We start from the raw sequence: 14,072 nt of genomic DNA, 5'->3' as shown, positions 1-14,072 counted from the left end.
CCGTGCCCTCCACACCACTGCAGGATGAGGCAAACCAGGCTTCTACCACTCCCACCCCATCCCCCATTCCCTGTGCCTGGTCCTGACCATCCCCCTTATCCACCCACCTCTGTCCCCAGGGACTGTCCCTCGAGAGTGACTTATCTCCATCAAGACGGCCCCAACAGTAGACCTCCCCATGCCAAACTGATGTCCCACGGAGCAGTAGCTGTCAGGGGTGGCCAGTTTCCACAGAGCAATAGCAAGGCGCTTCTCCAGGGAGATGGCAGGCCGCAAGTGACTGTCCTGGCATTGCAGGGCAGGGGCAAGCCATGCACAGAGCTCCTGGAAGGTGGACTTCTGCATCTGGAAGTTTCGGAACCACTGGTCATCGTCCCACTGCTGCCTAACTCTGCAAAGGGAATGCAGCAGTGACTAGAATTCAAGGCTTCCGCTGTGACCTGCCAGAAGCACTTCTGGGTGCCTTTTTTTTGTTGACAGAGTGCCCAGCAGTCTGGATGCTCTTTTTCGACAAAGAACATCGCTTTTTTGATATGCATAATGCAGTCTAGATACCCTTTTTTGACAGAGACTTTGATGACAGTATCTGTTGACAAAGGCTCTGTCGAAAAAAGCCTGTAGTCTAGACGTACCCTGTGATACCAACAATGTCATAGTTATATTTATTTATTAGCACTTCCAATTTTTCCTGCACTTGGGATGGAAGAATCCCAATCATTGTTACAGGCTGGGGACCAACTGGCTAAACAGCAGTTCTGCAGAAAAGGACCTGGGGATTACAGTGGATGAGAAGTTGGATATTAGTCAACAGTGTGCCCTTGCAACCAACATCTGGAGTACTGTGTCCAGTTCTGGGCCCCCCTTCCCCACCATAGAAAGCATGTGGACGCATTGGAGAGGGTCCAGGAGAGGGCAACCAAAATGATTAGAGAGCTGGAGCACATGGCCTATCAGGAGAGGCTGAGGGATTTGGGCTTATTTAGTCTGCAGAAAAGAGTGAGGGGGGATTTGATAGCAGCCTTCAACTTCCTGAAGGGAGGTTCCAAAGAGGATGGAGAGAGGCTGTTCTCAGTAGTGATGGATGGCAGAACAAGGAGCAATGGTCTCAAGTTACAGTGGGGGTGGTCTAGGTTAGGTATTAGGAAAAACTATTTCACTAGGAGTATGTCTACACTACAGCACTAATTCGAACTAACTTAATTCGAATTAGTTAATTAGAAATAAGCTAATTTGAATTAGTGCATCTAGACCTAAAAACTAATTTGAATTAGCGTTTTGCTAATTCGAAATAGCATGTCCACATTGAGTGGACCCTGAACCGAGGTTAAGGCTGGCCGGAACCAGTGCCGGCAGGGCATCAGGTTAGGACTTAGGGTGTGGAGCTGCTGTCTCAGGCTAGCCGAGGGCTGTGCTTAAAGGAACCCAACTCCCACTCCAGACAGACAGTTCTCAGAGTTCCCCACTTGCTTGTCTAACTTGATGAGGGACAGCAAAGCAGTCCTGTCTTGGAGTGCCCTGAGTGCCCGCATTTGGCACATCACAGCACTCGGCCATCAACCTGGCTGCACTTGCCGCAGGCTGCCATCCGGGGGGGGGGGGGTGTCAATCGGGGGGCTGTCAGGATCCAGGAGGCCCTGCAGGAGAGCTTCCACCCCGAGGAGCCCGCAGAGCCACCCCAGTCCTCCCCATCAGGGGCTCGTACCCCATTCCTCCTTCACCTCCTTCCACTTACCCCTCCCTAGCCCCCTTCCTGATGTAAAAAATAAAGGACACGTGTGTTCAAAAATAGAAACTCTCTTTATTTAACAAAACTGGGGGGGGGGGGAGGGGAGATTAACCTCTGGGGAGATTGGGAAAAGGAGGTGGGAGAGAGGAAGAGAGAGGGTGGAAGAGGGGAGGTGGAAACGTGGGAGGGGGCAGCTAGAAGAGAGAAGCCAGGAGAAGAAGAAGGGGAAATATAAAACTATAGTACGCCATATCTTCAGTACTGTGTACAGATGTGGTCTTCTCACCTCAAAAAAGATATTTTGGCCTTGGAAAGGGTTCAGAAAAAGGCAACCACAATGATTAGGGGTTTGGAACAGGTCCCATATGAAGAGAGGCTAAAGAGACTGGGACTTTTCAGCATAGAAAAGAGGAGATTGAGGGGGGATATGATAGAGGTCTATAAAAGCATGAGTGATGTGGAGAGGGTGAATAAAGAAAAGTTCTTCATTAGTTCCCATAATAGAAGGACTAGAGGACATCATATGAAATGAATGAACAGCAGGTTTAAAATTAATAAGCGAAAGTTATTCTTCACACAGCGCATAGTCAACCTGTGGAACTCCTTGCCACAGGAGGCTGTGAAGGCTAGAACTATAAGGGTATGTCTACACTACAACACTAATTCGAACTAACAATTCGAATTAGCACATCTAGACTTAAAAACTAATTCGAATTAGCGTTTTGCTAATTCGAACTGGCGTGTCCACGCTGATTGGATGCTGGGTCACATTTAAGGGCAGCTGAAACCGGTTCTGGCAGGGCATCAGGTCAGTAGTTGCTTTGTGTGGCTGCTGTCTGAGGCAATCTGAGGCTTGTGCTTAAAGGGACCCCCCCGGACAGCGGGTTCTCAGCTTTTCTGCTTGCTTGTCTACCTCGCAGAGGGACAGCAAAGAGTTTTTCTCTCCGCCTGCCGGTGTCGGTGCTTCCCATTGGGGATGCCGCCGCAGTTGGCAACATGGAGCCAGAGCTCACCCTGGGCATGCTGCTCCAGTTTTTGGACTTGCTGCTACAAGCCTGCCAGCAATGGGTGAAGGCTCTCCCCTTGGCCTCCCCAGGGGTCGTGGAGGAGCCGCAGCAGTGCCCAGATGCCAGTGTGCCCCGCTGCATCTGGCGTCTGGACACCAGCAGCGACTGGTGGGACCACATCATCCTGGAGCGCTGGGGAGACAGACAGTGGACCCAGAACTTCAGGAAGAAGAAGGACACTCTGCGGCAATGGGACACTCGCCTGACTTCCTTAGGCCTTGCTACATCAGCGAGTCACACAAATATAACTAAAGATGAGATTTTAAATGGCTTTCTTACACCAGTGAACCTATATGGACAATGTTTAAAACTAGTCTCCATTTAAGATCAAAAGGAATAAGCCATTCTTAGACTGACATAAGACTGACCACACAAGCATGTGCACCAATTTATAAATGTGATTCAAGTTAAACTAATGCAGTTTTCTTATCTAGACAAGGACTTAAGCGCTTTTGAAAATCTGAGTCACAGAGCTTGACACACGGTTCAGCAGTTCTCAATCCATCCAGTAGTGGGCAGTGGCCAACCCATCACAAGGACATCCCCATGTTGTTCCAACAATATTTGCATTTCATCTTTTAATGAAAGATCCCCCTGTACAGTCAGATCCAACACCAGGACTGTCTGGCAGATGTTCCCCGGGGCTGCTTACATTGTTTAAAATCCCACTAGAATGGTTGAACAAAAGAACACTGATCCCTGTACCTCATTTTACACTCTGTAGCTGGCTCTAAAAAGGAAAGAGGATTTAAAATACTAGAAATACTGTAATTCATACTACACATATGCCAGAGATCAGCATTATTCTATAGAAGGAGTTCACACATTTTCCTCCCGACAGTTACATTTATGATAAATCCATAAAAAAACCCTGACATTACCAGAAAATTGTCACACACTTTAGAATGCCCAAGTCAGGGTAGGCTAAAGTTAAAGCTGCTCCCACAACCTTAACTCTGCTTGTTTGTACATATCTATATTTACAATACAGTCCATGTACATCTTCCCATACTATTTTGCAACTAATCAAATAATGGGTTATACTCTTTCCCCCCACAGCTTTCGATACACTGCTTTCTTTGCTATAGTGGACCAGTAGAAATGTGTTGGCTTAGACTTTTTATATCTTAACTGCTGCATACAGCTGTGGGTTTTACTATGACAGTTTGTAGCCATGTCCTGATGACAGATATGAAACCAGGTGATTCAATCTTTCCTAGGAAATGAGCGGCAAGGTGGGAGGCAGAGGCTAGACAGGAGGCCCTGAGAGAGAGTTTCTCACAAGGACCCCAGTGACACTCTTCCCAGGGCCTACCCACTAGGGGCCTGTGCCTGGCCCTGTCTGCCTTTTCTCCAACAGTCTACACAGGGCCAAACATGGGAAAAACTTCCTCTTTCGGAAGAGTTCTTATTCCTCATATCATGAAGAATCAGGGATTCCGAAAGAGCGAGCCCACTTTCTCGGAAACTGATCCAAAAAAGCAGACGTGTTCCCTGGATGTGGCAGAGTTTTATCAGGATACCTCTGGTATCCCAGAAAAACTCTGTAGTGTAGACATAGCCTATTCCCCTCCAACTTCCCTGGAGCCCTTAAAGTTGCACCTCTGCAGAAAGAGTTTGTGGCTCACAGTAGGCTTGACAGCCCTGAGCCACCCTGCGGCTGCACCTGACTCCCTGTGTCCCTAAAATGAGCGATCTGCTGCTCCCACCCAGCCCTCCATCGCTCCCAGGGAGCAGTTAAGACAGCTCCTAGGAACCTGCCAGGGGCTGAAAAAAACGTGTGCCTTCCTGGTCTGGTGCGAAGATCCTGGACCTTATTGAGGTTTGGGGTGATGAGACCAACCTCCATGATCTCTGCACCAGATGCAGGAACATGGACATCTATGGGTAGATGGCCAACAGCCTGGCCACTAAGGGTATGTCTAGACTACATGCCTCTGGCGACAGAGGCATGTAGATTAGGCTACCTGGCATAGGGAAATGAACCAGCGATTTAAATTAAAATGGCTGCCACGCTGGGCCGATCAGCTGTTTGTCGGCTCAGCACGCTAGTCTGGACGCTGTAAAACTTAAACAAAAGACATGTCGTGCAGTGGTCCTTCCTTCTCCCTCCATGAGGGGTTGGGTCCCGTGTCCCTGGGCTATCTGAGCCCATGGCATGCCCCGCATAACTGGTAAACTACCTCTAGTCTGGCTCCTCCCCTTGGGGCTGGATGGCCTAATCATCAGAGGCAGTAAAAAACAGGGTTACTTACCTATAACTGTTGTTCTTCGAGATATGTTGCTCATGTCCATTCGAATGAGGTGTATGCGCGCCACGTGCACGGTTCCTGGAGCATTTTTTCCCCAGTGGTACCCGTCGGGCCGGCAGGTCACCCCCTGGAATGGCACCGCTATGGCGGAGCAAAAGTACCCCTGCCAGCCGGGGGGGGGGGGGGGGAATCGAATGGACATGAGTAACATATCTCGAAGAATAACAGTTACAGGTAAGTTTTCTTCGAGTGATTGCTCATGTCCATTCAAATGAGGTGACTTCCCAGCTAACCCACCGTAGGCAGAGTTGGAGCCACCTTTTTTAGCTAACAGAACAACCACACCGGTATTCAACGAAAAACGAAAACTTTAATCAAGAAGTGCAATCATAGAACATAACACAGAAACTCAAAACAGGTAGGTACAGCAGGCACGTAACACTACAGTGTGCCACTCATCCCTCCCCCTTTTCATTTTTGTTTTACAGAATAGAGCCCAACACCTCTGCACCCAAGGCGCCCAATCCTCCCACGCCTGTTGAGTGAGGGCATAATGCTCTGTAAACGTATGGACAGAGGACCACGTAGCTGCCCTACAGATCTCAATGATTGGGACTTGGGCCCAAAGGCCACGGACGAAGCGCTCGCCCTAGTGGAATGCGCCGATACGTGAGGCGGCTCCCTGTGCGCCCGAGCGTAGCACTCCCTAATGCAGGAGGATATCCACTCCAACAGCCTTTGGGCCAAAACCCTTTCACCCGCTCGGCATAGGCAATAAACAACTGTGATGACTTGCGAAATGTCCTCATTCTGTCTATATAAAACACCAGCATCCTTTTCGCGTCAAGGGAATGCAACGCCCGCTCCTTAGGGGAGCGGTGGGGCTTGGGAAAGAAAATCGGGAGGTATATGTCTTGCAACATGTGGAAGGCTGACATCTCTTTGGAGAGGAATGCAGGGTGGGGACGCAGATGAACCCTGTCTTCCGAAAACACTAGGTATGGGGGCTTCACCGTCAGGGCACGCAATTCCGATATCTGACATGCTGACGTAATGGCTACTATAAATGCCACCTTGAGCGACAGAAACCTGAGTGGGCAGGATGCTAGGGGCTCGAAGGGGGAACCCAAGAGCTTGTTTAGCACCAAGTTGAGGTCTCACTGCGGCACCGGGGCCCTCACATGAGGAACCTCTTCACTAGGGGGTCAGCAAACAGCGACCTACCACCAGACCGCTCATGAAACGCTGTTAGGGACGCTAGATGCACCCGCACCGACGGTGCGGACAGGCCCACTTGCCGCAACTCAAACAAGTAGTCCAGGATCACTGGAACGGGGGCCTGGGAGGGGCAGACTCCCTTATTCTGAGCCCAGACCGAAAACCGCTTCCACTGGGTGGTTTGCGTCCAACTGATGGTTGGCTTCCAACTTCCCAGAAGAACCTCCTGTACCCACCACGAACAAGCTCTCTCGGGGGGTTTCAGCCATGGATAAGCCACGCCGTCAGGTGGAGGGACTTGACAATCGGGTGCTACAGGGTGCCCCCGCCCCTGTTCTGAGTGACTAGGTCCAGGGTCAGCGGCAGACAAAAAGTCCTGGCCACCACCATCTCCCACAGGATGGGGTACCAAAACTGCCTGGGCCAGTCTGGGCCTATCAAGATTACCCGGGACGCGAACAGCCTGATCCTGGTAAGCACCTTAGGAACCAGTGGGAATGGGGGAAACACGTAAAGCACCCCTCGAGGCCTCGGTGAGGTCAGGGCATCCCCTTTTGAACCTGCTCCCAGACCCAAGAGAGAGAAATACTGGGGACATTTCCTGTTCCCCTCAGTAGTGAATAGGTCCACCAGGGGATGACCCCACAACCAGAAAAGCTGTGCTAAAACCTCCTCCTTCAGGCACCACTCGTGGACTCTGAAGGACCTGCTCAGCGAGTCTGCTAACGTATTTACGGATCCCGGCAGGTACGCCACCTGTAACTGGAAGCAGTGGGCTATGCAGAACTCCCAAAGAAGAGCCGCCTCCTGACACAGTGGGGACGACTGTGCTCCCCCGCTTGTTTATATAGAAAACAGCCACTGTGTTGCCCAGCAGCACTGACGCCAGTTTCCCCAAGAGCATGGCCTGGAAGACCTCGCAAGCCCTCCTGACCACTCTCAGTTCCCAAACATTTATATGCAACACCCTCTCTTGCAGGGCCCACAATCCCTGCGTCCTGTGACTCTGTGGGTGTGCCCCCCAGCCGTCGTCGGAGGTGTCTATGATGAGTTGGACCGACGGCAGCTCAGCACGATAGGGAACTCCCGCGCATACCTCGCTCTCTAGCGTCCACCAACTGAGCGAGGTGAGGACATTCTGCGGCACAGTCAGGAATGATCCCATCCCAATCTGGCCTGGTTGAACAATCTCACCAATCACACCTGCAGCGGCCTGAGCAGCCCAGAGGACCCTGCTGCCCACAGGCAATGGAAGTGTCTGGGCCTCCTGGGCAGCAGAGTAGCCAGGAGCAGCCTGGTCCTCCCTGGTGTCTGCACACACACCTGCAGCTCGCAGGGAGCAGGTGGTGCTTTGCACTTGCAGGCATGCCCGTGTGCTGTGTGCAGCATTCCTCAGGGTGTCTGGAGTCGTGCCTGTGCCCTTGTGGCTGGCCTGCTTCCAGCTGTGGCAGGTGTTGGGAGGGGAGGGCCTTCCCTGTTCCTCCAGAGCTGGACGTGTGTGGCCTTCCCTGAGCCTGGCAGCAGGATCCCACCCGTGCTCAGGGCTTGCTGTACGTGGTTCCATGTGCACGGACTGCAGCATGATGTCCAGCCCAAGCAGCCCCAGTGACGCTTGCACCTCAACCCGTGTGTGTGACAAATTGAGAGCACTCACCTGAAGATCCCTCCCTCATGTCAGAGGAGGCCTGGGAGATGTCCTGGCTGACAGGCATTGGATCCAGGAACAGAATGATGGTGTTCATCTCCTCTTACTCCTCCTGCTGGCCCTGGTCCTCTTCCTTCTCCACCATGACCGTCGCAGGGCGACGAAGGGGGTCTCGAGGCCAGAGTCCACCACGAAGGATGGAGAAACAGATTCCTCACCCCTAATGGATCTGGTGGAGCTCCTGGTAAGAGAGGCAGATGTGGGGTCCTGCTCCTGGGTGCTCGCTGCACTCTCTGGCCCTGACGTAGCTCCTTTACCTTACTCTGGATCTGTTCCAAGGTCTGGGGTGGGTGTCTATGCTCTGCCAGGAACTCGACCATATGCTCAAATATATCAGCGGTCCTCCGCTTGGATCAGAGATCCTGCAAAGTCTCCTCCTCCCCCACAGCTTGAGGAGGGACAGGATCTCCAGTCCAGACCAAGAGGATGCCCATTGGCCCCCCTGGGTGGGTCCTGGGATTACTGGGGCTGCTCCCTGCGAGGGCCAGGGTAGTTTTGGGGGGTGTGAAGCTGGGCCATGGGTGGCAAGGCCTGTGGCAGGGAGAGCTGCACAGTCAGGGTGCTGCTCTCAGGCCAACTTCCTGCCACAAGGCATGTCCAGGGTGCCTGCAGCTTTAAGAGGGGCCAGGAGACAGGAACTATAGAGTTGTGATTAGTATGGATGGAGTGTCCACCCGGAGATGTTATTTTCTGGAGGTCTCTTCTTCCAAAAAAACAAACAAACAAAAAACACCTCCTCCTCCCCATTCACTCATGCCTTTTTCTGAAAGAGCCCTTTCGGAAAAAGGCTTCTTCCTCGTAGAAAGAGGATTACCAATGCTGGAAAACCCGCTCTGTTCTTTTGCTTTACTTTTGAAAGAACACAATAGCAGTGTGGACATACCTCGAGTTTTGTCAGAAAAATGGCTGTTTTTCCGACAAAACTCTGTAGTGTAGACATACCCCCAGCTGGGTGTTTCAGAGATATGGGCTATGTCTAGACTGCAGGCTTCTTTCGAAAGATGCTCTTTCGAAAGCATCTTTCGAAAGAGCATCTTTCGAAAGATCGCGTCTAGACTGCACGCGGATCTTTCGAAAGAAAAATCCGCTTTTTCGAAAGAGAGCACCCAGTGAGTCTGGATGCTCTCTTTCGAAGACGGCCTCTTTACATTGAAGAACGCCTTCCTTCGAAAGAGGAACTTTCGAAGGAAGGCGTTCTTCCTCGTGAAACGAGGTTTACCGCCATCGAAAGAAAAGCCGCGTTCTTTCGAAATAATTTCGAAAGAACGCGGCTTGAGTCTGGATGCAGGGGAAGTTTTTTCGGGAAAAGGCTACTTTTCCCGAAAAACCCCCTGAGTCTGGACACACCCATGGAGTTATTACAGATTTAGTGCGGAACACGTTTCCACAATGTCCTTTGGATTTGTGGCAATGAGGGCTTTGAGTGGACAATGTCTCGGTGCTGTAACCTGGAATATGAGGAGATTTGAAGATTACTGTGAAGAGTGTCTCGGACCTGTGCCTGGACTATAAGGTGTTAGGAGACTTCTGGTTTAAATTTTCTAGACCTGTAATTGACATAACCGTCACTGGCATGTGATGTGCTCCAAGTTTCCGTTTCAATGGGGTTTCATATTTGTGACTGGACTAGGAGGAAATGTTAGGAACCTGATGGAAAGTGTCCCAGAGGTCCACTGATGTATGAATTTGTTTGAGGATTTCCACTGAGACTGTCTCCAACTTGAGATTTGCAGCTCTCCACATATCTGAATGAGGGAGTCAGGGCTGATCCTGTGGCATTGTGAGTGCAGAAGGTGGGGGCCCCAAAGACCTTAAATACCTTGCCTTTATAGGCTCTGCTTACAAACAAACAAACAAAAAAATATCAGGAAAAGGGGACCTGGCCCAGAAGATAGTTAAGGTTCTGTCTGCCACAGCAGCTCCACATCCCTCTAAAGAAGCAGCAAGAAAGGGGGGAATGTGTGATAAGGTCAGGCCAGATGGCTACAGGAGACTGATAGAAGACATGTATGGGTAGAAGCCTAGATGAAATAGGTTTCTTTTCCCCAGGCAAGATAAAAAGGGCTAATTCAGAATAATTAGGAACTTGTCAGAATCAGTTAAGGCAGGCAGGTCAATTGAGACATCTGATATTGGAATTGGGAGTCATCAAGGAGTCCAAGAATGAATAGTTCAGCCCGGTTGTGTTGGTGCCTAAGCCCAATGGCACCACTAGGTTCTGTAATGGTTTCTGACAGCTGAATGAGCTTACTCCATACCTCGCATCAATGAGTTAGTTGACCACTTGGGAAATGACATGTTTCTAACCACCATTTAACAAAGTACATTTGTAGAGCCGCTTGGTCTGGCAGGCAAAACAAAAAAAATGCGTTTTCTACGCTGAGGGACTGTTCCAGTAAATTGTTCTCCTTTTGGATGGCATGGGGCTCCTGCCTCCTTTCAAAGTCTCATGGACAAGCACCTGCATCCCATACGAGTTATGCAGCTGCATACCAGGATGACCTAATTATCCATACCCCCACTGGGAGACTCACTTGGAAAAGGTGGAAGCAGTAATTAATGTCAGAGGGCTTATTTCTTCACCCTCCCACTTTCCATGTCCTTCTCACACTACCAGGGTATGTCTACACTACCCTGCTAGTTCGAACTAGCGGGGTAGTGTAGACATACCCCCCCGAGAACAGCAATACCCTAAGGCCAAAGCTACAAACAATTTAATGTTGGTTGGAGTTTGCTTTCCTTTTCCCCTATTTTTTACCCTACTCACTTCCTGTTTCTTGCCTTGATTGGGGTAGAAGCGGCAGTAGGAGAAAATTGAGTCTCATCTGTGTGTGGTAGAATTGTTATATGGTATCCAAATAAGTCCTTGTTGATCTAGCGTTGATCTAGAGTTGTTAGCAAATATGTGTAATAACACATATTCAAATTTCTTCTTCTGTTCATGAAAGATGCAACTTCGTGGGCATCCCAATACATCCTTTGATTTCTGTAAGTGAGTAATACAGCCTAGTGCTATGTCTCCCCTAAATTATTCCTGCACTCAAATCTTTTGCAAACCCACAAATGGATGGGAAGAAAATCAGGGTTAGGAGCATTAAATATTGAGAAATCAAACAATATTTAATGTCGTTATGTTAGTTTACTTTAAGAATGACACAGAGACTCTCTCCTTAAAAAAAAAAAGGAAACTTTATTGCAAATTGTACGCCTTCTTTGGATCCTTCAATATTATTTCAAGCTATTTTAAAAGGACAGTGTTCAGAAAATTTAAAAAATTCTGAGTTTGGTACTTCAACTTAAAATTTAAAACATTGCCTACATAATTAATGAAAATAGCTTGATGGTTTTATTATGTAAAACAATGGAAATTGGTAATGAGGCACAGATTGGAACTAACTACTATCCAAGCATAGCCTTTGCAGAATTGTATGGAAATATTTAAATGTAGGACTAGATTCTGATTTCATGTACATTAGTGCAAATCTGGAATGATTCCACTGCTTTCACTATAATCTCCCTAGATGTACACTAGTTTATGGAGATCAGAATCTAAGTCACCGTCTTTCTAAGAATACACTAACAACAATGGTATTCTCATTTTATAGGTTCCATAATGCAAATTTTCTCAGTAGCACTTTATTCATATAAGCCCTGATTTTGCAACTAGATCTGCATAAGACCCTAATACAGTCAACTGATCTCCACATAGGAGGCAAGGATTCCTTCATAGATACAGATACATGGTGGCCAAGCTCTCCCTAAAATTCTGTTGGAACATTCAAGTTTAACAGAAGGCAGAATTTAGCTCAGTAGCTTCTTTGCAACGGTGACAAAGTTTGTTGCTGTGCAACTGTTTTCCAATCACAGATATGCATATTATGGACAGCAAAACTAGCATCTACTTTGTGAAGCTAAAACCAGTAACCCGTAGTACTCAACATCAGATTCAGGACATCACCCATTGAAAGTTGCTTTTGTCATACATATAGGCAGGGTCAGGAAACAACGTAACAATTGTTGAGCATTTGCGCTTCCCATCAGGTGATCCACCCTTGGTTACACCGGTACAATGCTACTGACCTGATGTGGGTTACACCAGTGTACACTACAGAATAGTGTGAACAGGAGCTATAGCTAGAAAGGTAAGATCCTACAAATCTAAAAGAGGAAAAGGAGAAAACCATAGTGGCTCTGGAATAGGTGACTAAAGTGAAGAGAGACAACGAAGGAGACTCCTCTTCACAGATTAAAGAAAAATTGTAGTTTCTATAATTGGGGAAAATGAAAAAGACTACTCCTTTCATGAACTCAGGGAACAAAAATCACAGCATGGGAGCAGGAAGGAGCCAGATCTGTGCCTGCCCTTCCTTTTCCATAGGTTTGCAGAACATAGCAGCTGGGTAGAGATAATATAATGTGCTCATTCCCTGTGCACTTGAGAAGGGTTAGTGTGTGCACACATGACACAGACTAACTGTCAGGAATATCTGATAGATGTTAGCTTGGATAGCTGATAAAATCTAGAAGGGGAGAAGTGGCTAGCAGCTGGCTAGTCACTCTGTAGCTTATTCAATTGCCAGTGACTATATAACAGTACTGTCCTAAATGGGGACTTTCACAGGGCACAAATGGCGATTAGGCATCAGCTCCCATTGTGGTTTCAAACTGCCATTTGTGCCTTTCAAAAGTCTTCTGGACAATGTTTGGAACTAAAATATCCCATGTTCTTCACAGGATGCTACACTGAACAAGATATGTAAATTCAATATAGCGATTTATTGAAAAATCATAGTTTTTAAAAAGGTAAAAAATTCCAAAACAAATAGACACTGAGCACCTCCTTTTTGATTTGGCACAATCACAATCACGGTTGCAGAATATAAAGACTTCTACATGAGATTGTTAGAACTATAATACAAGTAATATATTTTAACTTGTTGAATTATGGCCTATTTTAGCACGCAACCTTGAAAGTGGATCCATAATTGTAGGTCTGACTTTAAAGATTCTAGAACTGTGGGATTATTTTTAGCCATTTTTTAAAAAATGGAGCATATTTTCTTCTAGCATAATTCCACTGAGTTCAGTGGAGAGATACCAACAGTATGGCGCATTAGACATTTGATGCTGGTTTACATTGTGTTGTAGAAAACAACTCAAGTGTCCAGCTGGAGCTAAAGTTACTCAGACCCTCAGAAGATCAGACCCATTAATCTGACTGGAAGTTGACATGATAGACCAGTGGTCCCCAACCTTGTCGGGCGCCAGGGGGCGTGGCCGTTCGCCCGCCGGGCGCCAGGGGGCGGGTACACTTGCCCGCCCGGGGGGGGCGGCCCCCCCCCAGCCGCATGCCTGGGGGCGGGGCCCCCCCCATAGCCACGCGCCCGGGGCCGGGGCCCCCCCCCATAGCCACGCGCCCGGGGCCGGCGCTCCCCCCCGTAAGCGCCACGTGCCCGGGGCCGGCGCTCCCCCCGTAAGCGCCGAGCGCCCGGGGGCGGGGCCAAGGCCGGGGCCGGCGCCGGGGCCAGGGCACGCACGGCGCCCCCGGGGGCAAGGCCAAGGCCGGCACCGGCAAGGGCACGCATAGTGCCCCCAGGGGTGGGGCCAAGGCCGGGGCCAGGGCATGCGCGGCGCACCCGGGTTGGGGACCACGGTGATAGACATTGGATAATTACTGTGGAGGATGTGTAATGCTCTCTACTATAGTGGAGATCAGAGAAGTTACATCACAAGAATGCAAAGGGTGTTTTATGGAAGAACTATCATGGCACATCAATGTTTAGGCCTAACAATCTCAAGATCTAAAAGTGCCTTGAAAATCAACAGAAGTATCTATTCACAGTAGAAGTTGAGTTGCTAACAATGCACATTTCTGAAGCCAGGCAAAGTCACCTTTCCATAGGTGTAAATGTTCTCATCTGTGCCTTGGTTAATGTGCTTCACCAAGTTTTTCTCAAACAGCAGTGGATGGTAAGCACCCAGGGTGCAGGCACGGTCCTGGAACCTCTGGTAATAGTGGCAGATGTCTGTCTGTCGTTTCGAAGGGAGGAATTCATAAACATTCACTTTATCACAGAGGGTCATCATGATCATAATGCCTGATG

The 14,072-nt window shown here is 48.9% G+C and overlaps 1 protein-coding gene across 4 annotated transcripts in view; it reads right to left on the bottom strand.

Annotated features, from left to right (window-relative positions):
- Window positions 1-11,138: 11,138 nt before the first annotated feature.
- Window positions 11,139-14,072, bottom strand: part of ST6GAL1 (ST6 beta-galactoside alpha-2,6-sialyltransferase 1) — a 137,367-nt gene continuing 134,433 nt past the window's right edge. For all 4 annotated transcript variants that reach the window (XM_006125184.3, XM_075937492.1, XM_006125185.3 and 1 more), the window contains one exon: window positions 11,139-14,066. In XM_006125184.3, coding sequence (XP_006125246.1) covers window positions 13,825-14,066 — 242 coding nt within the window. In that variant the 3' untranslated portion in view covers window positions 11,139-13,824. The remainder of the gene's footprint in view (window positions 14,067-14,072) is intronic.

This window comes from Pelodiscus sinensis, chromosome 10, assembly GCF_049634645.1.
Source record: "Pelodiscus sinensis isolate JC-2024 chromosome 10, ASM4963464v1, whole genome shotgun sequence".
NCBI lineage: Eukaryota > Metazoa > Chordata > Testudines > Trionychidae > Pelodiscus > Pelodiscus sinensis.
This window is presented reverse-complemented; position numbering and strand designations above follow the sequence as displayed.